The sequence below is a fragment of the Plecotus auritus genome, assembly GCF_963455305.1.
Source record: "Plecotus auritus genome assembly, chromosome: 3".
NCBI classification, from domain to species: Eukaryota; Metazoa; Chordata; class Mammalia; order Chiroptera; family Vespertilionidae; genus Plecotus; species Plecotus auritus.
In genome coordinates this window covers 133,883,067-133,910,855 of record NC_137772.1, presented here as the reverse complement: position 1 = coordinate 133,910,855, position 27,789 = coordinate 133,883,067, and the positions used below count along the sequence as shown (strand labels likewise).

At 43.2% G+C, this 27,789-nt stretch overlaps 1 protein-coding gene across 1 annotated transcript in view; it reads right to left on the bottom strand.

Moving 5' to 3' along the window:
• Window positions 1–2,161: 2,161 nt before the first annotated feature.
• Window positions 2,162–27,789, bottom strand: part of DYRK4 (dual specificity tyrosine phosphorylation regulated kinase 4) — a gene marked incomplete at both ends in the record, with an annotated part of 49,556 nt that continues 23,928 nt past the window's right edge. Inside the window, 10 exons of the mRNA XM_080661059.1 lie at window positions 2,162–2,406; window positions 3,078–3,253; window positions 8,538–8,667; window positions 12,427–12,487; window positions 14,648–14,820; window positions 18,543–18,624; window positions 20,883–21,021; window positions 23,115–23,255; window positions 23,545–23,681; window positions 26,596–26,759. Of these exons, the coding sequence (XP_080517185.1) occupies window positions 2,162–2,406; window positions 3,078–3,253; window positions 8,538–8,667; window positions 12,427–12,487; window positions 14,648–14,820; window positions 18,543–18,624; window positions 20,883–21,021; window positions 23,115–23,255; window positions 23,545–23,681; window positions 26,596–26,759 (1,448 nt within the window). The remainder of the gene's footprint in view (window positions 2,407–3,077; window positions 3,254–8,537; window positions 8,668–12,426; window positions 12,488–14,647; window positions 14,821–18,542; window positions 18,625–20,882; window positions 21,022–23,114; window positions 23,256–23,544; window positions 23,682–26,595; window positions 26,760–27,789) is intronic.

Genomic DNA, 27,789 nt, shown 5'->3' with positions numbered 1-27,789 from the left:
CATCCCACTCACATCAAAGACATGTCATCTTATGCTAGTCACTGGATTTTGCAGATTTTCCTGTCCATGCGAGCAAGGACATAAAATAAAACAAAATTACAATTAAAGGGCTCCTGTGTATGGTTTCCTTGGGATTCAATGTGCCGCAACCTTTTGCAGTGGCTGGAGAAGGGGCCACGCACAAATGAAAATGCTATACAAGAAATATGAATTTAGAAGGCATTGGGGGCCAGGGGTATCTCTTTCATGAAGAGCACACTGAAACTCTGGCCAGTCCACTTTATTTTTTTCAGTTTTAGATACACATCTTGCCCTCAGTAAAGCACGGCAAACAGGTAGCAGACAGACCATCTCAAAGGTCAGTAAAGATCAGTAAAGATTTACTTTGAGTCTATCAGGTCAGGAAATTGCTTCAAGCCATCACTATCAAAACATGGAATAATTGGTGCATAGCTTTAGCCCTGCTAAAGCTCAAGGTTCATCAGCCTTCTGTGTTCCTTGATGCACTCTCATGATAGTATTAACAATGGATGGCTTCCCGCACCAATGAGGCAATAAGGTAAAGAAATCTCAGGAATGAAAAAATAATCAGATGGATAGCAGAAGAAAATGTATCCCCCATTCTGTCAATTTGCAGCTCCCCTTCTTTAAAGTGTTCCCTAAATATAGGAAGTCAGAATTTATCAACTCATTTCAGTCTTCTATAACCATGCAAATTGGGAAATATTTTTAATATCCAACCTAAATCATTCTAATTATAGTATCAAGAATTTGGCTTCAAGGACAAAACTGTCCACCTCAACTTTATCCGTGGTTGAAGATAGGTCCAGAAGACTCGAGATTTCTTGCCAGTTCTGTACCTTCCTGGTTATAAGACATGGGACAAGTTACCTCTCCCATGATACTGCTCTGACTTAATGTCCACATCACCCCATTTAAAAAGCATTTTCTGTTCTTATCCTGACCTTTCTATGCAATTTTATATTATTGATCCTTCCTTCTAGAAACTTTCTCCTCCTTTGGTTTCTAATTTTCCTGTCTTTTTGGGACTCAACTTTGTCAACCACTTGCATATTTATCTTTCCTAGGACTCTCTTGACCCTCTGCTATTCTCACTCTGTATTATCTTTCCTGCCTGACTTTATGCAAACCCATAGCTTCAGTTCTCTCATGTCTCTCTCCATAGAATATTACACAGTAATTAAAATGAAAACTACAAAGCCAAGTATATTTTTCATGTTTATGGCATTATGATTTTGAGTTTCTTATAAAATTTTATTGGTACTAAAATTACAACATATAGAGATTATGTATGCATTAGCTAAGGACTAGAAAGGCAAAAAAGTAAATGAACTTAATTAGACTATGGGAGTGATGGGTGGATGAGCACATCCTGCTATTGTGGTCCTAGAGAAGCATCAGATTTGGTGCTATCACTCGCACCAGCATCTCAGTATGGGGCTTGTGACCCGTCTGGCCAATCAAGGATCCCAGTATCTCAGACATAGTGATTGGTTTAAGACTAGTCATTTCTAAAACTTTCCTGGCAGCAAGGAAGACTGCATATTTGATTGGATGATAGTGATAATCTTAACTCTGGGCACAGCTTGTCTTCTGAATGAGGTTAGCCATAAAAAGAAGCAAGGTGAAGATGCAGAGGGAGTCTGAGCCCTATGACCTTGTTTGAATGCCTAGATTCTGCTGTGCCTGAAACTACACATACCCTTCTGATTGCCCAATCATATAAAACAATAAATGTCCTGTTGCTTAAACTAGTTTGAATTCAGCTTCTCTCATTTTCAAACAAGAATCCTGTCTTGGGCAAAAAAAAAAAAAAAAAAAAAAAATAGAGTTCTATTAGTGATGATATAACTGAGTGTTTACCATCCCCTCCACACACACAAACCCATACGAACACATGCCCATTGCTTTATCTCGTTGAGGGCATAAGGAGGGAATATAGATACAAGGACATTCTCTCCCACCCCTCATATCAGGAATCATGCCAATTGGCCATGTGAAGAGTTGTTTTTGTTTTGTTTTGTTTTTTTAAACAAACCTTTATGCATTAAAAACAACAATCTTATGTATTGTACAATATAAGTGTGGTCTCTAATACAAATCATTGGTGAAAAGGAACAGGACACGCCCTCAGCAGAGGTCATACAATAGGTGGTAAAATGCTTGTGTTCTTGGGGGAGGAGTTTTTGCTTTGTTGCTCTGTGGAGGTCTTGGATTCCTCTGGCCTGACAACTGCCTCTGGTTTACTGGAAGCTTCTGCTAGGTGAGGCAGCTGGACAACTTCAGCTGCATGCTGGAGAGAGCCCTGCTGATCACCTGAATTTTGAAACTGCTTGGTGGTGCCATCTTTTATTTTGTCTATGGTCTCTTCTTTGATGATCACATCTGCTGAAGGAGAGAGAAGACAAAGGAACAAGTGTTTAAATGTGAATTGTAACTGTCCATTAGCAGGAAAATTCTGGACGAAATGATATTAAATCAATTCATTTATAAGGCACATTCTATGTGCCAGGCCTCCTTCTAAGTACTTTATATTTACTAATTCATTTGATCCTTTCTCCACAACCATAGAAAACAGGCACAACTCTAATTCTCATAAATGGAGAAACAGAGATACAGCGAGGCAAGTAAATTGCCCAAGGGCCTACACCTGGAAAATGAGAGGGCCTGAATTTTATTCCAGTCAATCTGAATCCAATGACCATGTATATAACCAGTAGTTTATTTGTATATAAAAGATACTTTCTAATTCCATGATCTGATAAAAATTCAAAAGGTAATTATGGGACTGCAGAAAAGGATACAGTGAAAAAAAAAGTAGCAGAAAGAGAATTGAAGATAAGATGAAAAATGGAAAATCGTAACTATAAGGGAGCAAAAAAGGGCTACAACCAAGTTTCCTGAAAGGAAAATCCCAAAAGTAAGAAATGGCAGGCCAGTAGTGACGTAGCCAGAATAATTATCCAAGGTTAAGTTCAGAGAAACTGACATGCAATCCTCCAGAGATGCCTACCCCCTGGACTATGGAAAAAGATTCATTATTTGAGGGGCAGTACCTTTTTTATCCAAGTGGTGATGCCCTTGAACCTTGTCTTTTCTTGTCTCAGAGGATAAAGGGAGATTGAGTTTCCTCAGGGTCTGGGGCCTGGGCCGTGCTTTGAGATTCCGTGAGTCATGAATCCAAGCATGCTTGAGAGCCTGGTCAGGGGTCATGCGAAGAGAAGGTTCCCATCTACACACCAACAAAGCCCAGCACGGATTATTGTTTTATTTTCAATAATGAAACATTATCAAAGACTCCAATAAAAAAACTAAATGGTTCATTTTAAAGAGCCCATTTAAGCTATGTAATAACTCAAAGATACTAAAGAACAGAGATTATGACATATAATTTTAAAGTACCTGGAAACAACTATTGGACAATCATTTTTAGTAAATGTGCATGACAAGCCAAGTCTCCCAGAGTTCTAAAAATTTCCTTATAAGAAATATAGGAAATCTTAACCAATGTGATTTTGGATTTATAAACTAAGAAGATCAAAACAAAAAGATGCTTAATTTTAATTCCCAAACTACAGAATTTGGACCTACAAATATATCACAAAGAATATTATAGCATGGCCGGTGTTGTCAGTGGTTGAGCATCGATCCATGAACCAGCAAGTCATGATTTGATTCCTTGTCAGGGCATGTGCCCAGATTGTGGGCTCTATCCCCAGTAGGGGGCATCTCTTTCATCATTGATATTTTTATCTCTCTCTGAAGAAAATAAAGCATATTTTTAACAAAGAATATTATAGAATGATAGAATATTAAAATTATAAGGGACTTGAATATAATCCAGCCAAAATTCTAATGCAGTAACAAAATACATTTGACAGAACCCCTAGCATGGAGTCATCCTGTTGTCCTTGAGTAATTTTAGTGGCAAGGCACTAACTCACAGAACCACATGTGTTTTTTTAAAAATGCCAATTCTTTAGTTTTTCATTTTTATTAAGCCAAAATTCGCTTCATAAGAATTTTAAGCCTAGTAACTTGGACCCAGGTCATATATTATGATATATTATGCTACCCATCAGCATTATATGGATTGAGACAACTAATCCATATTTTATAATTCTGTAAGTATCTGAAAACATTTACACTACTAACTGCTGATCATATGATGTGGTTGCCACCTCCTAGATAGGCAATTTCAGCTGTTGTCTAACTGCAGGTCATTATATCCTAGACTCATCAAGGCCATATACAACTGAAATTCCCAGTTCTTTGTCAAATGAACTGCTATTAAGCTACATCTGCCCTCTTCTTCTAGACTTCTAGAGTTAGTCTATAAAACCTAGGCCAACACTTTACATTCACCACTGTTACATTTGACTAAGAAATTCTAGTCTCTCATTCCAGGATTTGCTGATTAGCAAAATATGGAGTGATGAAGTAACAGACTCCAGTAATTTGACTACTTCTTGCAAGTTGTGAGCAACCAGCCATTTGCACTAAAAAATAATGTCTTTCTTGGTTCTAAGCTGTGTTCTGGATGGTTGGGGTTTCTGAATCAGTCACCTCTGTGTCAGAAATGAGTTTCTGTCATTTGTTAGTGCACATTCATTCTACAGCCTCAGCAAGAAGTTTGGGTAGGGTGGGGTAATGGGGATACAGGATCCTTCTTTATCTCCATTTCCCAGAGGAGCAGCATGACTCCCCAGATGGGAAAACTTTCAGCAGTACCTGATCTTTATCCTCTGAGCTAATACCTAAATTCCAGAGTGCACAAATGCCAGAAGAGCGTTTGCTAAAAATTTCCCCTGCCGCCCCCCCCCCCCAGAAGAATGACAGAACATGAAGATGTAGTTTTCTTTACTGAACAATAATAGGACTGCTTATCACTGGAAGGGACATTGGGAATACCCCTTTATATTCAAAAGGAAACAGGCTCAGAGAGAGACAGTGACTTGCCAAATATCACACTGCTCATCTATTTGCCATTTGGCACAGATCAACTGGAAAAACCTTTTTAAAAAAATGAAAGTAGTAGAATGGCTATTATCAACAAATCAACAAATGACAAGTGCTGGTGAGGATGTGGAGAAAAAGGAACCCTCCTGCACTACTGGTGGGAATGCAGACTGGTACAGCCACTGTGGAAGACAGTATGGACTTTCCTCAAAAATTTAAAAATGGAACTCCCGTTTGACCCAGTGATCCCACTTCTAGGACTATATCCCAAGAAATCAGAAACACCAATGAGAAAGGATATATGCACCCCTATGTTCATAGCAGCACAATTTACAGTAGCTAAGATTTGGAAACAGCCTAAGTGCCCATCAGCAGATGAGTGGATTAGAAAACTATGGTTCGTCTACACAATGGAATACTATGCTGCTATAAAAAAGAAGGAACTTTTATCATTTGCAACAGCATGGATGGAACCAGAGAGCATTATGCTGAGCGAAATAAGCCAGTTGGAGAAAGATAAATATCACATGATCTCACTCATAGCCTATCTAATAAAAGAGTAATATGCAAATTAACCATCACTCTATTATGCCCACAAAGCCAATCAGGAGCAAGTATGCAAATTAACCCAACCAAGATGGCTGTGGCCACGGAAAGAACAGGAGGGAGGCTTAGGTTTCCCCGGTGATGGAGGAAGCCAAGCTTTCCGCACACCCTGGCCGGCCCAGGCCTTGACTCCAGGCTACAAAGTTTCAATTATAGAAGATAAATAAATCCCAACAAAAATGGCGGCAGCCACAGAGCTGGAGAGAGCAGGAGGCTAGGGTTGCCCCCGGCGATGGAGGAAGCCAAGCTTCTGCAGCTCTGGCCTGCCTTGGCCTCCGCTTAAGACTACAAAGTTTCAATTATAGAAGATAAATAAAACCCAACAGAAATGGCTGCCGCCACAAAGCGAGCAGAAGGCTTGGCTCCACTCAAGGCTACAAAGTTTCAATTGTAGAAGATAAATAAATCCCAGATACCAGGGCCTCCACTTGGATCGCCGGGGGTGTGTGGCCGGCCTGAAAACCACCACAGGCCCCTGACCCAGGCCGCCCCACACCCCAAGGGAACCCCCACCCTGATCCGGGACACCCTTCAGGGCAAAACAGCTGTCCCCCACCCTTGCACCAGGCCTTTATCCTATCTAATAAAAGAGTAATATGCAGATTGACCATCACTTCAACACACTAGATGGCTGCCCCCATGTGGTCAAAGATCCTGCCCCCATGTGGACACAAGATGGCCATCACAAGATGGCCAGCAGGGGAGGGCAGTTGGGAAGGACCAGGTCTGCAAAGGAAGGCAGTTATGGGCAAACAGGCCAGAAGGGGAGGGCAGTTGGGAGGGACCAGGCCTGCAAGGGAGGGCAGTTGGGGGTGATCAAGCCTGCAGGGGAGGGCAGTTAGGGGTGACCAGGCTGGCAGAGGAGGGAAGTTGGGGGTGACCGGGCCTGCAGGGAAGGGCAGTTGGGGGGGGGGGGACCCAGGCCTGCAGGGGAGAGCAGTTGGGGGAGACCAGGCCTGCAGGGGAGGACAGTTAGGGGTGACCAGGCCTGCAAGGGAGGGCAGTTAGGGGTAACCAGGCCTGTAGGGGAGGGCAGTTAGGGGCAAACAGGCTGGCAGGGGAGCAGTTAGGCATCAACCAGGCTGGCAGGAGAGTGGTTAGGGGGTGATCAGGCTGGCAGGCAGAAGGGGTTAGGAGCAATCAGGAAGGCAGGCAGGTGAGCAGTTGGGAGCCAGCAGTCCTGGATTGTGTGAGGGCAGTCGGACATCCCTCGAGGTGTCCCAGATTGGAGAGGGTACAGGCTGGGCTGAGGGACACCCCCCCATGCACGAATTTCGTGCACTGGGACTCTAGTCTACACTAATAAAGGAGAAACATGCAAACTGACTATACCTTCACAACACCCACCAGCCAATCAGGAGTGAGTATGCAAATTAACCTGACAAAGATGGTGATGGCCTGGCGCGCCCCCCAGCTGCTTTGGGCCTCTGGGCAGCATGCATGCATGCACAGAGCAGCTGGGTGGGGCAGGACACCTGCTATGAGGGGGAGGGCGGGGGCGGAGGGAGCTACAGGAGCCGTGCTCTGCCCAGAGCCAAGACTGAAGGTGGTGGCCAGAGCGAAGGCCTGGGTCCCAGATGCCGGAGGAAAACCGGTGCCGGCAGCCTGGGGAAGGAAGGCCTATTGCATGAATCTCTTTGTACAATGGGCCTCTAGTGTGGGATATAATGTTCCACATCAGTGGTCGGCAAACTGCGGCTTGTGAGCCGCTGCAGTTTGCCACTCTGTTGACTAATGAGTTTGCCGACCACTGCTATAAGGCATTACCCTTACACAGAAGTTTTGACTTCAGGTTAAAGACATTAGTACATTATTAAAATGTTTTTTAAGTGTTTTTCCCTAAGGCAGTGGTCGGCAAACTCATTAGTCAACAGAACAGCAAACCGCGGCTCGCAAGCCGCATGTGGCTCGCAAGCCGCAGTTTGCTGATCCACATAATTTGATGAACAAGAATAGACCCAGAGACAAATGGTAGAGGAGGGGGGGTTAGAGAGCAACCAAAGAACTTTTATGCATGCATATTAGCATAACCAATGGACACAGACACTGGGGTGGTAGGGGCTTGCCCGGGGTGGGAATGGCTGGGGGGTGTCAATTGGGGAAAAAGGAGACATATGTAAAACTTTAGATTAAAAAAAAAATGACAGTAGTGCCCAGATGGTGTGGCTCAGTGATTGAGCATTTGACCCATGCACCAAAAGTCACCAGTTCAATTTGTGGTCAGGGCACATGCCCTGGCAAGGGGTGTGCAAGAGGCAGCTGAGCGATGTTAATGTTTCTCTCTTAGATGTTTCTCTCTCTCCCTTCCTCTCTAAAAATCAATAAAAACATATTTTTAAAAATGATAGTAGCTTACATTTTTCAAATTCCTTCTAACTATGCACTGCACTAGGTGGGTGCTTCGTGTGCTGTTCTTTTCTTACAGTGATTTGACTTAAGTATGAAACTTAATTTCTAAGACTTAAAATACCCATGTAGACTCAAAAAGCTGTACATAATAAATGGCTTATAACTCACCCTTTCCCTTCCTGAAAGAATTTATGCTCTAAACCCCAGGGGAATGGGGAGAGGCCCTGAACCAGTACACTGGGCATGTGTGCAGAAGACATTTAGGACTTGCCTACCACCTCACTGTCAGGCAGCTGGAGGCTAAGGAGAAGGCAAGCTCTACACACATTGTAATCCAGGGCAAGACACTTAATCTTTTTGAACCTCAGCTGTCATATCTCAAAACAGAGCAAATCATCCACCCTGACAATCACACAGGAGGTGGGGAGAGCAGTCTGATGAGGCAATAGATGGGGAAGCGTTTTGTAGACTCTAAAGGTCTTTGGTCAGCACTTAGTGGCTTTACAATTCTCTCCCAGCCCCAGACTTCCACCAGCAAACATGTGGGAAAGTACAGTATTTAAAAGGAGAATCAGAGGTAAAGACACCCTTGACAAACTCACACCAAACACCTTCTGAGAAAGTCCAGGAAGCTGGAGTCATAGGTTTTCAGCACCATCGTGAGATCCTTGGAATCCGGGTATCTTTTTCTCCCCCTATTGTTAGTTATATTTTTAGGAAAACCTGTGGAATCTTTAGAGATACAACAGTCAGTGTTTAGTTCCAGTTGTAAATATTAATTGGTCACATCACAGCTGTTCACTCATCCAAGCTGTCTTGGGTGATCTTTGCAGCTCTCTCCCTCTCAGTACTTCACCACCCCATCCGTACAGACACGCCTGCCGTCTCACTCAATTTGAAATAACCACGTGTGAAGTATCCAATGGATTTAATTACCTTTTAGATCAATTTTCCCTACTATTTACTATGTTCTGAGTCTCCTTCCCACCACCTCCTTGAATCAATCAAATGATTTTAGGTAAAATAATAATGATAAGGATTAATAACAATAATATAATAATAAATCTGAGATGACGAAAATGTTCAGCTCTGAACAAGAAAGATATTGTTCATTCTCAGATTACTGATGCCTTAGCTTCTTCCCCACTAACTCAATAAAGTGATAATTTGGGACATCATGAGGTATAATAAGAAAGTCATTTTAGGAGAATGATTTGCTTTTAGAGCCCATTTACAAACCACACAGGCAAATTATTCTCATTACTTCTTTGTAGACACATCAAAAATTTTTGTCCATAATTGGAAATCAAACTTGATTGTTTCTTAGGGCACAGCTTGAAGTGACTTTCTTCAGTCATTTTCACCAATTATAGCCCTCACCACATGCATGATTTGTCATGCCTGAAAAGAGGCCCTGAAGACAGCGCCAAAGGTTCCCAAGGTGCTTTGTGCAATGCTGTGCAGGTGAGACCACTCATTTGGACACCTAGATTCTGGTGTGTATGCTCAGAAAAGTTGACCACTTATGCTCACACCTTATAAATCTTCATGTAAATGGGTTGAAATGTATATATACACACGTACACACAATTTACAGATTAAACTGAATTCTCACAAAAACTCAGTGGGGTTCATGTAACAGACCTTCTGGAAGGTGCATAGTGAAGTGCGTTCATTACTTTTGTAACAATGCAATTTGTGGAGCCTCCAAAAGAACACCTGCTCTTGATTCCTGGCAGGACCATGAATGTGCATATGGGTATGTGTGTACATACACAGACGTATATCTATATATGTATTTATTTGTATAAGGGTTCAATGCATAGCATCAGGTATAGGTGCTGTGAATTCACACAAATCCCTATTTCCCTTTTCGACTGTGGCACTGGTGGCCCCACCCCCACCTTATCCTTTATGTTGCTCTTTTTACAAATGACCAAAGAAGAATCAGGCTCACAGGCTTATAAATGACATAGTTCCTAAAGTCATCATTACGTAATTGATTTACTTGTACAAGTTTTCTCACCCCACCTATTCTCTCCATCTCCTTCTTGCTGCCTGAAGCTCCTAAGTATCTTACTTCCCTTTGAGGCAACATCACTTTGCTACTGATTAATGGTATTTACAAGGTGTGGCTGGGAGTTGGCAACCCAACCTGAGGAAGGGAGCCAAACACTGAAGTGGACACAGTGTTTTCCAAGCTCACTGTATCATGAGAATCACAAAGAGCTATTGTTAAAAACATAGACTCTTGAGTCCCACCTTAAGCCTACCAAACCATAGGTTATTCATGAGGGTCATGAGAAATAACATATTGTCAAGTACCCAAGTGATTCTTATAATCACATAAAGTTTGGGAAACACTGAGGAGGATGCAGCTCCCGATAATATTCTTTCTTATGCAGGAAGTGAGGATATGTGGGTGTTGCTACCAAAAACCACATCATCATTGTAAAGCCTAGTGTTGATGGTAAAAATTGGATACCCTATAAAATGGGCATGCGTATGTCTTTGGTTCTTGTTCAAAGATGCTCTATGTTCCCTTCCTTTCAGTCCCCACCCATACTTTCTCTTGAGTTTAGTATTATAGTTAAGATGTGACCCTTGCCCTGGCCAGGAGGCAATTTATCAAGATCTTTCTCTCTCCCCTCTCTCCCTCTCTCTCTCTTTCTCTCATCAATAAAAATATATCCTGGGGTGGGGGGTTAAAAAAAAAAGATGTGGCTCTTCCCACAATGTCTTTGTCTAGCAGGAGAAAACACCAATATCTCTATTCTTCTTTCCCTAGATCCTTTGAAATCCAAAAGACAAGTTTGGAATCAAAAGACCAGTTCCATTGCCCCATGTTTAAGTTATAGCAGCCAGTCAGCCAGATCCTCTGTCTGCCATCAGACTACTCTGGAAGAAGGTTAGTTAATGTGCAAGCACCATACTAAGGCTACCAAGACACTGACCCCACTCAGAGGCAGGGTCTTCAAAGCTCCAGCCATGACTGCAAGGTGATGTTTAAAATATTTAACCATTGGAATGGCATGGGACTGTCCAATCACAATGGATGACAGACATCCTTGGCACTGAAGTAGATCATAGAGGACTCCTCTTGCCAGGCCTTAAACTTTTAGTTTCTAAGTCATGGGGAATCCAAGGAGTCCTATGAGAGGGGCCAGGCAGGGGCTTAAGGTTGTGGCATTTTACTAAAGGGTACAGAAATAGTCTACATGTTAACCATCACATGGCTGAACCAGTGCATACCCACTGACCACCAACATGACTGAAACTCTGACCAGGAGGACCCCCCATGAGGGTATGTTTGACTCTCCTATTGACAGGGCAACTTGTGGAGAGAAATTATGCGATTTGCCTTTCATTTTGACACCACTCTCAGGTGAAAAATAAGAGGTGGGAGGGTTAGGAATGACTGGGATTCCATAGCCAGTATGAGCCTGTGAACTAACCCATTGACTATGGCTGGTCAGAAATGTCATTCCAGATGTCATGGAGTCCCTGCCTGTAGAGTCCCTGCCTGTGGAGTCCCTGCCTGTGGAGTCCCGGCCTGTGGAGTCTCGGCCTGTGGAGTCCCCATTCCTCATGTCTGGCTTCACTCCACTCCTTTGGGCTATGATTGCTTTTTCCTAGATGGGAATCCCTTAGCTTCTTGTAGTTCTTCAAGGGGATTTTAGATATGAGACTAATTTTGTCTTTTTGGTCAATAGTGCCCTGGAAGCCCTGCCTTAGTTGGACCTTGTTGATCCACTTGTCCATCTTGCACAGCACCACTTGAATAAAAAGGCAGAGGATCATAGTATCCAAAGCGTGGGAACTGTGATGAAGGCATCATGGGACTGTGGATGAGGCTTAACCCTAGTAATTAGCCAGATGTCCTATACATAACTGGCAAGCCACAACACCCCCCCACCCCCCGCAGCAAAACTGTTCTGAGAGCCCTTGTTTACCCATCTTATTTCAAAGTTATAATGAACCTGAGATAGTAAGGTTCTGGAGAAATAAGAGAATTTCAGCAGAAAAAGAATAGTGCTCCATTAATGACAGAATATAGCAATGAAACTTGCACTATTCTTGAAAAGTACCTTCTGCTCTTTGATTTCCCTGCACACTGCACTGTGTGAAGGGGCTAACTGCTTGGAGAGGCTAGGAGAACTTACAGAAGAGGGTACAGTTATAATATTTAAGTTCCAAGATCTGCGGATATATCTTCTGAGCAGAAACCTGATTGCTTTCATGTTCCTGCATATTTTCACTGCCAAGACTTCATGCCCAGTATGACTCCCCCATCCTGTCTCCACCAATCCATCTGGTACCACTTCTTAGCATCGTTTTACTTTTCTGAAAGAAATCCCTAGTCATAGCATGTCTTTTGGGATGGGGCCAGGGGAAGAGCACTAAATGGAGTTTGAGGTGTGGGAGATGTCTTCAAAGCTTGTGCTACCTCATAGGCCACAATGGGATAAAGAGTTAGACCTGGGGACTTACCAAAGAATGTCTGTCTCCTGGAGGCCGTCTGAATGAAGTGAGTTGGCGGCAGGCCCAGCACCTTCAACAATTAAAATGCAGTTGCTTCACTTTTGTGAGTCACACATGCAAAGACTGTTATAACTGAAGGGGCCTTTGGTCAAACTCTGCCTTCTACAGATACACCCCCAGGACATTGTGCTGTAAGTCAGTGGCAGAGCAGGCCCAGAGCTTGGGTCTTTGACTCCTAACCCAGGCTGCCTCAGCACGCTGAGCGTCAATACTGGTCAGGTCACTCTAAACAGGCATCAGCACCAACTAGAAGTAGGCACTCTTGATGGTAGCCTGATGTCATGATCACATTGAACAACCCAGTCAGTATCCATGATTAAACCCCTGAACTAAGGAATATCACATACTGGCTCGGAGCACTGGGGAGGGAGGAAAGGAAGAGGAGATGGAAAAAACCAGGTGGCCGTCAGACACTTTATCACAAAATACATACTTGAAAAAAAAGTGTAGCACTTACTTGTTTACCTATCCCCACTGCAATCTATAGTTTGCACTGAGATAGAGAAATTACAGGTGTCACCCTAACCCCAGGGTCACCTGCACTGGCAACTGGGTTCACAGCCATATCCATGCAGACCCTGCCCCCCTGCTCCTCAGCCTCATTGACACTGAGGTCAGGAGGAAGCTGACTCTGGGGCAGTAGGAACTCAGCTCAGATCCCATACTCCTCATTCTCCTTGGTACTGGAAGCAGGAAGACTTCAGGGGTGCTTTATTAAATCATCCATTATCAACTTTAGAAGCCATCTATGCAGATACTTTCATTTTATAGGAGTCCAGAGCAAGAAAGTAAGTTGGCAAAGAGAAAGATCCAGAATGGAACTCCAGGTTTACTGATTCTCATGCCAGTGGTCATCTCTACATAGCTATCATTTACAGCTATTTTAACACTTCATTATTTTTAACCATGAGATTAAACTATCCTATATAATAAAGAGCTACTATGCTAATTAGACCAGACAGCAGAATGACCTTCCAGAACAATCTTCTGGAATGACCTACCAGAATGACCAGTAGGCAGGGAGTGGGGCCACGAGGCAGCCGGGGCCACAAGGGCTGAGGCAGCCAGGGCTGTGAGGGTTGACCCTTGCACAAATTTCGTGCATTGGGCCTCTAGTCCTATATAATAAAAGGCTAATATGCAAATCGACTGAATGGTAGAATGACTGGTCGCTATTATGCGCACTGACCACCAGGGGGCAGGTGCTCAACGCAGGAGCTGCCCCCTGGTGGTCAATGCTCTTCCACAGGGGGAAGACCACTCAGCCCAAAGCCCGGCTCATGGCTGACGATTGCAGCGGTGGTGATGGGAGCCTCTCCCGCCTCCACAGCAGCACAAAGGATGTCCAACTGCTGGCTTAAGCTGTCAGTCGGACCTTGCCTGAGGGCTCCCAGACTGCAAGAGGGTGCAGGCCGGGCTCAGGGACGCCGCCCCCCCCGAAAGCACAAATTTCATACACTGGGCCTCTAGTATTTAAATAATTCTCAGGGGTATATGTGTATCTCTGAGTTGTAACTTTGAGACACTTTAGAAAATAGAGATTTGTATAGATAGGTAGAAAGATTATAGATAGATAGATAGATAGATAGATGATAATGAGCCTTTTTTGTTCACAGTCAAAATATCTTTGTTCACTAGAAATTTTCTATTTCTTACGGTTATTTTACTCCTGTTTTATCTAATTTAATTCCATAACAAGAGGCATTTAAGTAAAAGAATAATAGGTATAATAAATGACATCTGATGTATCTTTTTTTGGGAGATATACTTCCCAGAAAGCTAAGAAAATGAATGACTAATGACTGAACAACACAGAGATTTTTTTTTTAAACAACACATAGGTTTTGATGGGTGTCATGTCACACTGGTTTTAGAGTCTTTTGAATATATTTGAAAGACTGGTATAACAGTTTTATTTTTAAATGTCACTTCACAATATGCTGAAAATTACATCTTTTGTAATTATTAATGGTAAAAAATGTTAGATGTCAACTTAAAAATGTAAAAGGGGATACATAATTTCAAAAATACTTTTAGGGAATATCTACTCCAAAACAGAAGAGTATGCAGGCCGCTGCCCTACAGTGAGCCTGATGCAACCCAACCTTTGAGAGTGGAAGCGAGCTGTCCTGCCACTGCTCAGCGGAGCGTGGACAGGCCGCCCCCTCACCTCCATGATGCAGGCCAGCTGCTCCACTTCATTCTCCCCGGGGAACAGAGGGTAGCCCGTGTGCAGCTCAGCCATGATGCATCCCAGGCTCCACATGTCAATGGCCATGTTGTAGGGATGGCCCAGAATCACCTCTGGCGATCGGTAGAACCGGCTTTGGATGTACGAGTACACTATGAACAAAAGAAAGAGAAACCTTCCCTAGGAAAACCTTCTCCTCCCCAGAGCATCCTTCTCCAGGATACCCTCTCAGGTGAGGGTGAATGATAACTACGACTCCCTACATCAAGCATGTCAAACTCGTGGCCCATAGGCCACATGCAGCCCACAATGAATATTTTTGTGGCTCAGCCAATATATCAGTATATAAGAAATGTTTTAATAAAAATTTCATAACTTAATTTTTACAATATCCTGTTATACATAATCTTTATATATAAAACCCTAATATGCAAATAGACTGAACAGTGGAACAACTGAACAACCAAAAAACCAGTCGCTATGATGTGCGCTGACCACCAGGGGGTGTGCGCGGAACATGGTGGGCATTGGCAGCAGGCAGCAGATTATGGAACATGGTGGGCATCAGCCGTGGTGGGATGGTGGAGCAGGTGAGTGGGGGCGCCAGACCAAGGCAGGGCGCTTGTCGCTGTCATCCAGACGAGCCTCTGGTGGTTACTGAAAATTCTTTGCTCCTGCGTGCCAGGGTCCCTGCTGCCAGCACCAGCCCCACTTGCACCTGCTGCCGGCATTGGAGCCTGCTCTCACCCGCTGCCGGCGCCCGGCACTGGCCCTGATTGCTCGGCACCATCAGCAGGTGCGAGCAGCAGCTGCTGGTCCTGATTGCCCCTGAGGGCTTCTCCACCTCCCCCTCCTCCTGAGGGGTGATTGAGGCAGCAGCCACCACTCACACCCACTGATGGCACTGGCCCCGCTTGCACCCATTGCTGGCATGGGTCACAATTGCTCTGCGCCATCAGCAGGTGTGAGTGGGGCCGGTGCCGTCAGCATGTGGGAGCAGCAGTGGTGGGAGTGGGCTGCTGGCAGACAGGGGACTAGGGGCCGTGGCTGGAGGGGCTGGCCGGGGGTGCGGAGGATGGACCGAGACCTGTCCCTATGCTCACTGCAGCCTCACAGCCCACAGTTCCTTTCAAGGTGCACAAATTTGTGCACTGGGCCCCTAGTTATTAATAACAAACTACAACGTTCGCTAATGACTGATTGTTATAATTGTGTTGCATTCATTTCCCTTACGTGCCTTATGCGCAGGCACACCATTTCTCTCCATTAATACTAGCAGCACATATTTAGCAGCTGATTGCCACATCATTAGTCTTGGACTGACTTGTTTGGTGTGAGCAACAGGAAATATTTTCCTTTTGGAGAACAAGAAAAATATGCTTATTTGTGTTTCACTTATTAATTTGTGCCATTATTCAGTGTCTGGTAACTTAATGTTCAAGAAAAGATATTAATTTTTTTAAAATATATTTTATTGATTTTTTACAGAGAGGAAGAGAGAGGAGAGGGATAGAGAGCTAGAAACATCGATGAGAGAGAAACATCGATCAGTTGCCTCCTGCACACCTCCTACTGGGGATGTGCCCGCAACCAAGGTACATGCCCTTGACCGGAATCGAACCTGGGACCTTTCAGTCCGCAGGCCGACGCTCTATCCACTGAGCCAAACCGGTTTCGGCAAATTTTTATTAAAATGTTCTATTATTTTATGTTAACAATTACTCATTTATTTCAGCCCTTTGTATTCAGCGTGTCTCTATTGAAATAAACCTATGTTTCTGTGAAAATTGAAGCTTTTGTTTTTTTGCAGCCCACATAAACTTAAACCTTGTTTATTTGGCCCGTGTTAGCCTTTGAGTTTGACATGCTTGCTCTACGGGCTTTGCAGAAAACCGGAAGTACAACCGAGCAGCCCTCAGGAGTCACATCTTGTATCTAGTCCCATCAAGTCTTACAGCCACAGGCTTGTTATAAAGGTTATTAGCCTCACTTTATCGATAAAAAACTCTATTTCCCCATGGTTCTAGGAAATCAATTTTAGTCAGCTAAGCTTTAAAAGAAGGAAACATAAGACTAATATAAAGCTGAGTTTCCAAACTATCATATTAGTTTGGGGTAGACATCTTCAGAAAGTACTGTGATTTGGCAAAGGAGGAGGCATATGAGAACTGAAAAAGAAGCACACAAAAGGCACAATTTAAAAATGTATATTCAATATATTATGCACATATGTTGTTTAATGTAAAATGTGGAAGGGAAAGCTCAGTGGAATCTCAGGAGATGAGGCTGTATGGAAGATGATATTATAGGGACTGAGGTTGGAGAAATGGGACATTTTTGTTGTTTTCACATGCTATCATTGGTTATTCCCTGGATGGGGCAGGGCAAAGATTCTGTAATCCCTTCTTTGTTGTTTGTCTTGGTTATAGTAAGGATATGATAATTTTGTGACTAAAAACAAAATAAAGATTTAATAAAAATCACTTTTATGTCCTGCCTGCTTCCAAAATGGATTTGAAGCACTTTGCAACTAAAGTTTATACATACAGGGTAGTATTAAAAACTGGTTTTAACAGGTTTAACAGATACTTGCATAATGATTACTATGTGCCAGCCACTATTCCAAGTGTATTATACAGATGAACTCTTTCAATCCTTACAACAACCCTAGGAAGGAGTTACTATTATTGTCCCCATTTTAAAATGAGAAAAATGAGGCATACAGAGATTAAATAAATGGTCAAGGTCATTCATCTATAAGTGGCAGAACTGGGGTTTGAACCCAGGCAGTTCAAGTCTAGTGTCTCAATTCTATACTGTCACACAGTTAAACAAAAGATAAAGGGAAATGTATAAAGAGGGATATGACAGAAACCCAGGATAAAATAATTACAAATTTGCTTCTGAGCATTCTGCCAGCCACAATAAATGGTAACAGAGGTTACACAACTTTTCCAGCTGAGAAGAGTAAGCACACGGGTTCTTTGTGAGAGGCATACTGTTTTCTAGCTGGAATTTCTTATGGGATCCATAAAAGGTAAAGGACATATGTCTTCAAAGTGGTGCTGCAGAATATTTTAAAACGTCCTTCTAATAGTTATTTTTTCAACCTCAGGAGGCTTCTTCTGCCACCCCTGCCACCATGAAGGCTGCCTCCTCTGTGTGCTCTTAACACGGCCTGATCACTGCACCTATCATGTTATCTTTCTGTGTCTTCCATTGGACTGTAAGCAACCTGAGCACAGGAAATGTTTATTTTTTGTTCCTGGTATCCAGGACAGTGACTGACACATTGTAGATACTCAATAAATCTTTGTGGAATGGTACTTGTTGTCAACAGCAAACTTGATAAAAGCCAAAAGTAGAGACTAGCAGGTCAAGTTCAACAGTTTGTGCCAATGTTCTCAGTGCTGTTTGCTGGATTCTAGCTTGAAAGAAATACAAAGCCTAGGGAGCCTAGGGCAGTGAATCCCAAACTTCAGAATAGCTATGTGCAGATTCTTGGGTACTGCCCCAGAAAACTAGATTTGGCACATTGGGGGTGAGGCCCTGGAACCTATAATTTTTCAGAGGCCACAAGTGATTCTGATGCACAACTAGTTAGTTTGAGGACCCGGTGCTCTTGGGTAATTCCTAATCCACAAAATATGAGATCTGCAAAGGACGCCTAGTGGCTTTAGATCCAACCTTCTCATTTTAAAGAGGCGGAAATTTACTCTCAGAGAAGTGAAGCACCTTGTGCAAAATCATGCAAGCAATTTTAACAACTGAGCCCAGACTAGAACCCAAGTGACTTCATTATGAAGTACTTGTTTCAGTAGGGAAAGAAATCTCGATAGGAAAATTCAGACAAAGAGACTGGAATGGGGCTTACCTCTCTCATGCTCATAACAGCTTGATCCAAAGTCAATAACTTTAATAGAGACTTGGCCCTTCTGGTATAACACGATATTTTCCTGAAGAGAAGAAGGACATATGTCACATTTAAATACTATTGTCCTAGGTCTTCTATTGATCTAAATGTATGCCATCCTCCAGGACCCAGTCCAAAATTAGACTGCTTCATGGTAGACTCCTCCCACATCTGCTCCAAATCCCATGTGTTTACCTTCCTTGACATCCCATTTGACTTGTATTATATACCTCTTATTTGCTGCTTTGCAGTATTTCTTTTACATATATTTTGTCCCTTTCCCCATATAGATTATGCATTTTTTTAAAATCTCCTTGGCACCTGGTCCTATGCCTTGTTTACATAAGGCCTTGGAAATATCACGGACAGAATTTGATGTATCCATTAAGTGCCCAATCATATACAGCTATGACAGAAGACTAAAATAAACAAACAAATAAAAAGACAATGATTTGATTGGAATTTGTGATTCTTATGCTGACTTTGGGGGAAATGTGAAACCAGGAGTTCCAGCAGTGTCATGGATAGAGAGGCAGATCTCCTGGACTTGCTTCCATGAACATGACAGTGTTCAACTGGAAGATTAAACTACTAATCGTGTTTTCAAGAATCTGGATATCAGATGAATTGATTATTATGAATATCAGATGAATGAATTGTTTTCTCGGTCCCTTACCATTCTAGATATGGAATATCAGCATTAATCCAAAACCTCTGGCACCATAAACTAAGAAAGTACAAATTTAGTTCCCACTCCTTTTTCTAAAGAATATTTGTGTTAACTGAAAGAGTACAGTCAGCAAGTCTTAAAAGAACGAGAATTTCTTGTGTGTCTCTAGGCCACTGGTCAGCAAACTCATTAGTCAACAGAGCCAAATATCAACAGTACAACGATTGAAATTTCTTTTGAGAGCCAAATTTTTTAAACTTAAACTATGTAGGTAGGTACATTGTTATTAACTTAATTAGGGTACTCCTAAGCTGGCCTTGCTAAAAACTCAAGGGGCCAAAGAGCCGCATGTGGCTCGCGAGCCGCAGTTTGCCGACCACTGCTCTAGGCCAATGAAAAGTCTCCTTAGCTAGAGGGAACTGGCCTTCCAATTTAATTGGCAGAAATCACTTGGGGGCGGGGGAGAGGGGGAGGCAGGAAGGGGGTCATGGATGCATCAGGCCATTACAGGTCTTTGATACTAAACATTAAGTTCATAAGAATAACTCTAATTCTTGAACCCACATTCATCATTCTGTTGGTTATATGCATACTTCCCTACTGGGCACATGCATTCCAATTTACTTGACCTATTTCTCAAGGAAATAAATATTTTGGCTACCAGGTGTCTTGTGAATTTCCTTGGTGAGAGTCAGTCCCCTATGCTCAAAGGCCATGGTTATTGTGACCCGTTGAAGCTGCAAAGCTAAGGATGAGGAACTTGAGTGTGGAGAATAAGTCAATGTACTGGCATTGTGAGGCTCCTCCAGGCAGCCCTGAGAGAACATCGCTATTTAGACAATCCTTAATCGTCTAAATATCCCAAATTATCTAATGGATTACATTTTAAAAATTAACCATTTTGGGGTGTGAGGAGAAAGGAATGAAGAAAAGTTAAAGGATATTTAAGTATCTGTAAAAGTCAGGTTGATTTTGGAACCAGCTCCTGACCCCATATCTTCATACTTTTATACCTTTTCTCTAAGTACTTCTCTGTATTCCTCACATTTACTAGTACAATCATTAATTCATCTAACAAACATTTACCTACATATTGACTGCCATTTCTATTGTCAGGTACCATGTTAGGTCCTGAGAATAAAATGGTGAGAAGACATGATTCCTGACCTTGAGAAAACTTGCAGTTCAGTGGCAGGTACACATAAGCAAACAATTCCTACAGAAAGCAATCGGTGCGGAAACAGAGCTAAGTATAGATTGCTAGCAGGACATGAGGGAAGGGCACATCCATTTGGATAATAGCAGTAGTCAGAGATTTGCTGTACCCTAAGACCACTTCAGAGTAGAGTGGAGATAGTGATGATTTAATACAGCAGAGATCCAGCCCCCTGAATGACACATCTCTGCACACCTTCACAGGAAAGCCCTAGACCTTCCTATCCTGACTACCTCAATGACACCATCTCTCTTCATTGTCCCCAAACAATCCCTTAGTCTTCATAACCTATGACTACTTGGCTTTTATCTGAGAGCTCTGGCCATGATGCTGTCTAGTTACCACTTGGGAAGAGAATGGGACAGTTTCTGAGGGTAGGAACCAGCTACCCTGGCAGGATAGAAGTTGTACTCACAGGTTTGAGATCGCAGTGAATGATCTTCTCTAGATAAAGCATTTGTAAACACTTCAAAACAGAGAGGGTGAAGCGCCGAACTACTGACAGACTGAAGCCTTGAAAGCTATTATTCTTCATTAACTCATACAAGTTGATTCTGGGAAAGAGAGAAAGTGATGTGCATCAGTGTAAAAAGTATAATGCTAAGTCTGAACCAGCAAACAATCCCATACTACCTGGTTTCCCTCTGGCAACAGGCAAGTGTCAGACTAGAGGCAGGGCTTTTGTGTCCTATAAACTCAACTTTTCCATTGATTCATGGGGACTCCAAGGTGCCACTCAATTGTGCTGGCCTCTCAGATGTGCCCTCATTTCTTACATGAGAAGGTCATTAAATAACTTTGTTATGTTGTGGGTGTTAAGACATTGGACCAAACTTCTAAAATATTCATAGTTCTTCAGGCCCTTTGGAAGAATTCAGGAAGTCTACCAATTACTCAACCCAGCAGCCACCTCTGCCCAACCCTAAAAAGACTATGTAAAGATGTCAGATTTGCCCTGGATGATGTGGCTCAGTTGTTTGGATGTCGTTTCGAGCACCAAAAGGTTGCTGAGTTTGATTTCAGTCAGGGCGCATGCCTGGGTTGTGAGCTCCATCCCTGGTAGGGGGGCTTGCAGAAGGCAGCCAATAGATGTTTTGCTCTCACATTGATGTTTCTCTCTCTCTCTCTGTCTCTCCCCCCATTCCTCTCTCTAAAAAGTCAATTTTTAAAAATTATTTTAAAATTTCAAAATAAGAAAACAAAAAAGAAAGATGTCAGGTTCCCGACAGATAAGGGAGCAAGAATGTGGACAGATGGGGGCTGGGGTAAAACAGAGACACCCTACCCTATCTATATCAAGCCTGACCACTTGGTTCCATCTGTCACTTTGCAGGAATAAGGCCTCATTCTTGCCAGATTTTCCTAAACTTTCTAGACAAGCAGAAGCCTGCAATATTATATAAAAACCAGCCATATTATATGAAATCTGCTGACTTAACAAATGTTGGAAACTAATGCAAAGCATTTTAACAAGAAAAATGTATTTGTGGGCTACCAGGTTATAACCTCTGTACAAACTGTAAGATGGGGAGAGGAGAGATAGGACACAGCCCAGAAGTGACTCTGCATCGGCCTCTTTCTGATTTCTCCTAATCTTCTATCTCTACACTTTATCTAACTCTGCCTGTATTTAGGAAGCCATTCATTTTTGACGGGCATAGTGGCCTCATCCTAACCAGCTCTGTGACCTGGGCAACTCTGCAACCTCTCTGAGCTTTGGCTTTCCCCCACAGACACTGCTCCTCCTGACTTCTCAGAGCACTTTCAATACAATGACATGCTAACTGTGCACTTGATTAATGGCCAAATCAGGCAGCCTGGGTTGTCCATGTTGTCACAGGAAGAGAATTCACTTGCGGAAAGTGGACATTTTGTAATCACCAGAGATGGTGAGGAGAGTGTCATCTTCACTCCTAATTCAAATTTAGCCAGTTTCTAGAATTTCAGCGATGGTGTCATGGGATCACCAAGCTACCAGCTCAGTAAAGCTGATAATACTGGGCTTCTGAGAGGTCACCTCTATTCTCCTTTGCTAAATGCATTCTAGGTCTCTGGTTTTATTTAAATTTTATCAGATGGTGTTCTCAGAGAGAAAAGTAATCAAATTAGCATGTCCTTCCAATTAGCACACTCTGTCAACTCCAATATTCAACTAGGTGATGCCAATCTATTTTAGTCAGGTTCTGCTCTCTTACCAAAAAATCTGGTCCTGTCCTTATTTGCACAAAATCAAAGCTCTTTCCCCACTCTAAGAAGCCAGCTGCCTGCTTTCCTGAGTTTCAACCTCTGCATCACAGGGTGGTAAAGCCAGTGAATAGGGAAATGGTAGCAAAGAAAAGTCCTTTTCAACGTATCTCAGTTTCACTCTTCAGGGCAGAGGCCTTGTTTTGGTTATGTCACCCAGTCCAGCACACAGCACCTGGTGGCACATCCTGTGTATGTTTCCAGGTGACAGGCATGATGAAGGGATGGGGTGAGATTGGCAGCTTTTGGCCCAGTCTCCTTGCTCTTGGGCTTTCTCTATTCTAGTAATTACATGTTTACATCCAGAAAATTCTAGTGTCTGACCTCAAAGTTTCTCTTCTGTCACCTTAAGCCACTTTTTGAAAGAAAATGAATTAAAAAAGAAAAAGAAAAAGCAGCTGACCCCAGGAGTTCGAAGGTGATGCAGAGGTGGTTGCGGAAGTAGAAAAAGTCCTTCATGTGCACCACATTGTAGGTGTTGTCCTTGTCCTTCCTTCTGAGAGTGTCCAGGATCTTCAGCTCCACCAGGGCCTGGTGGTGAAATCTGAAGTGATTGGGGAGGGGCAAAGAGGATGAGAAATGGAGACAGGAGACATGGTGTCATATCATGCTGCAGCAGTAGCCCATTTCCTCAGCTCCTTCCCTTGACCCTGGCAAGGCAGAAAGCACTAAACTCTCCATACCTTGCATTCCCCTTCACCCCACCATGAAATCAGATAGGCAAAAAAGAGAAAAAGATCAGAGGAAGGGGCAGAGTTGGGAAGGGATGGCATTATGGAGGGGCCAGAATCATGCAGTCCCTCCTCTATAGCCTATGCTACTATCCACCCCACCTCTTCTTGTTCCTGATGATTTTCAAGGCCACCAACTCATTGTTTTTGTGATCCAAGCACTTGGCCACCTGTCCAAATGACCCTTTCCCAATCATCTCCAGAACCTCGTAGCGGTAGGCAATGTGGTCATGCAGGACCTACAGAAGCCAGGTAAAGGGTGAGGAGCAGAGCCATAGACTCTGAGGTTCCCTGACACTGAGGCCCCTGGATACCCATTCTCAGCTCATGGATGACTCCTGGGGGGAACTTTCTGAACTGCACTGGGCACTAGTGCAACTCCCACCCTTATCTCATTGCTACTGCAATGGTTAGTTTGTTGTCTTGATCCCAGGCTACCCATGTGATACCAGGAAAAGTCCCACAGGCTCTATCCATGTCAGGTGATGCAAAGAACATTGGGTGTTCTTTGGGGAAGAGCAGCTTCTGTTTGGGGGAAGTTCTGTTTCTGACCCCTGATGTGACTCCATCAATGAGAGAAGGCTTTGTGTCTGTTCTGTGTCTTTCTGGCCAGACCTGGTTCTTCTCTTGACTTATCCAGATTTAATTTTACCTTGGAGTTAGCAAGTTATCGAGTTACATAACTTGGACCTTTCTTAACTAAGAAGAGAAATAAATTCCAAGAGCCAGAATCATCCATGTCCCTTCATGTGCTGGAAACTATGAAGCAACTGTTTTAGTCAAAGCAACAGAAAATTATACATTAAAAAAAAACTTTCTGGTTGGCTTCAGACAAGCTACATACCCACTCTAAGCTGCAGTGCCTTCATCTGAAACAAGGTTCTAGATAAGATATCTCTAAGACCTTCCAGCTATGAGAATCTGTGATTTCTAGTGTTACACTCATGAATTTGGCAGAGGTGAGGGAAAAGTGTTTATGTACAAGTCCTCAGAATGTATTTGTGATTGTGTAGTGGGGATCTGTTCTCATAGGAGGAATCAAGACCATGCACATGTACAACTTCAGTGATATGTGGAAATAGATTGCTCTACTTGTAAAGGTTCTTCTCATGTTGATGTAAAGATATAGGTGGTTCCCTGGCATTCGTACATATCTTCTACATGCCACCAGTTTGGGGGTATCATAATTATACACTTCACACTTGGACATTGATTGAGGCAAAGTACCAGGCCATACTCATTTTTTATAGTTTCCTTAATATTTCCAGAGTCTAGCAGATGCCCAAGTATATGATAGGTTCTCAATAAATGATGATTCAATTAATATTTGCTGACAGAATAAATGTGAGAATGAGGTTGTGTTGCTTGTTTGGAAATTTGCTATGTACATTGTATATTTGTGCATACACTAGAATGCAACAAAGATGGAGATTGCAAGCATACAGAAAGCACACATATCACTCTCCCCTGACCAAAACATAGCTCTCTAAGACTTGAGATTGAGAAATTGAATTCCAGTGAATTAACTTAAAGGTAGTGCTGAAATCCCTGGGGAATTTCCCAGAGACTCTAGGCCCAGGTTAGGGGGAGAGGAAAGAAGAGGGAAGGGAGAATGTGAGGAAGCCTGTCTGAAATGGTGGTAAGATTTATATTAAAGATTCTTAACCAAGGACCCATTAACTATCCCTCCACCCCACTGAAATTTTGTGTCTGTGCCAGAGTGCCTTTTCTGATGTAAGGATTTATAGCTTTTATCAGATTCCCAAAGGGATTCTTGACCTAAAAATGTTGAGAACTAGGGCTCTAGATAGAGGATGTGTGCCAGAAACTCTAAATCCTTGCTTCTCAAAGTGTGGTCTGAAGACCAGAAGCATCGGCATCAGCTGGAAGCTTTTTAGAAAGGCAAAAATCTCAGGTCCCACCCCAGACCTGTTGGATAAGAATTCAAAATTTTAATAAGATCCTCAGGTGATTTGTGTGCATAGTAAAGCTAAGAGAAACACAACCATAAATGCTATTAAAACAATTTGCCTCTTCTGTGAAGTCATCAAAGACCAATCCTGTCTCCTAAACCTAATCAAGTTATGAAGAGTGTCCAGAGGAGGAAATTCCCACTAGCCCACCATCCTAGTGGAACAAGAATTACTTATTTGGACATCCTCAGAAATGGAAATTGCTTCCTGGAGCAATAGGAATACCTTCTACTGCCCAGATTTCACCTGAGGCTGCAGAGAGGCCCCATGCTGGGAAGCCACAGAGATACAGACAGAAAACTGAAGGAAGTCAATCACCAGGGACTCTATGCACCAGGGACTACAGTGGCAAAAGGTTTTTTTTTCCTTTATTTTTATTTTTTGTCTGTTTGAGAAATGACATCTACACTAATAAAAGAAAAACATGCAAATTGACCGTTGCTTCCTGACACCCACCAGCCAATCAGGAGTATGCATGCAAATTAACCTGACAAAGATGGCAGTGGCCCTACCCCCTAGCCGTTCCAGGCCTCTGGGCAGCACACATGCAAGCACAGAGCAGTTGGGCGGGGCAGGTCGCCTGCTATGAGAGGGAGGGCAGGGGAGCGAAGGTAGCTACAGGAGTGGTGCTCCGGCTGGAGCGAAGACTGAAGGCTCCCGCCAGAGCGAAGATGGAAGGTGGTGGCCAGAGTGAAGGCCTGGGTCCTGGGTGTCAGAGGAAAACCAGTCCTGGCAGCCAGGGGAAGGAAGGCCTATTGTACAAATCTTCATGCAACAGGCCTCTAGTTTATTATAAAATAGAAAAAAGGTCCATGTATGGGCTGGTGTGGGGACAAAAAAAGGGAATGTTGGGGAGACTACATCTTATTCTGTAGTCAGTCTTTTACCAGTGGGTCCAGGGCTGTGCAGAAGAGCCTGTGGGAGTTCACCCAGGAAACTGTTACCCCAAATACTCTTAGAAAAAATTATATTCTGTTACAAGAGTAGTTTGTGTATTAATTGCATGTTTCCCCATTTATAAAAATGGCATTTCTTTGGTTTAGCACCTACTAGAATACTTCAGGATGCCTCGTCCCAGATACATCAGCACCAAAGGCTATAAAATACCCCACACTTTTTTCCTTTCTAGGCCTTTTTGTCCCCAAACCCCTGCAGTTTCTATGACCTACTCTCCCATCACCTTCATATAGGAGCCATGTTCATCATCAAAACTCGTCTTGCTGAATTTCTCAGGAGCCACGTGGAGCTTCTTGGCTTTGAGTCCCAGGAACCACAGCTCTGTGTAGCCCAGGATTTCACTTTGCTCATAAGAAGACAGTTGGTTCCTAAAACACCTTAGGGCCTCTGTGTGAAAAACACTGTGGTTGTCAGTTCAGGTGAGGCACCCTGGGATCTGCCCAAGGTGGAGACGATGGCAGCCCTTCCAGTTTGTGAGCCAGTCCGCCCTTTCGGCACCTAGGTGGCTTACTAAGGACTATGCATCTTGAGTCTCACAGGGTTGAACTATAACACGGATACATGGCAAGGTGTACTGATTTCAACCAGGAGAAAAACACAAAGGAAGTGAAAGGGAAAATTCAGCCCAAGTTAATTTGGTATTGGGCTGCACAAATAGTTTATCCTGAGAGGGCCTAAAAGCTATGATGTCTTCAGGAGCCAAGCAGGTAACATAAATATGACTTGCAAATCCCAGGAGGTATTACCAGCTAAGCCAGTGAGTCCCTTAGACCCGGGGTCGGCAAACTGAGGCTCGCGAGCCACATGCGGCTCTTTGGCCCCTTGAGTGTGGCTCTTCCACAAAATACCATGGCCTGGGCGAGTCTATTTTGAAGAACTGGCATTAGAAGAAGTTTAAGTTTAAAAAATTTGGTTCTCAAAAGAAATTTCAATCGTTGTACTGTTGATATTTGGCTCTGTTGACTAATGAGTTTGCCGACCCCTGGCTTAGACTATAAGGGATGAACATGTGTTAGCTCTTCTCTCCTCTACGCTGGCCCAATCACATCAGGGTCTTGTGTTTGGTCTCAGGGTGGGTGGGGTGGGATTCAAACTTTAAGAGAGATGTAGATAAACTGGAGAGTGCTGAGAGGAGGGAAACCAGGATGGGGGAGAAGAAGGGGCACAGTGTTATTTAACAAACTGCTAAGGAGTTGGAGAAGGAATTATTGGGGGGAAATAAAAAAGACTTATGGGGGACAAGACCTGTATGTGTTTCCATATATACAGTACAAGCTGACTAAGGCATGTTTCTGGCCCAGAAGAACTGAGACCTGAAAGAGCCGGGAGACACATAGCAGCTCTTCAAAGGCAGAACTAGCTCAGAACTAGAATATCTCCTAGGGGGCATTTCCTGGGCTGTTTTAGAAGCAGCAGC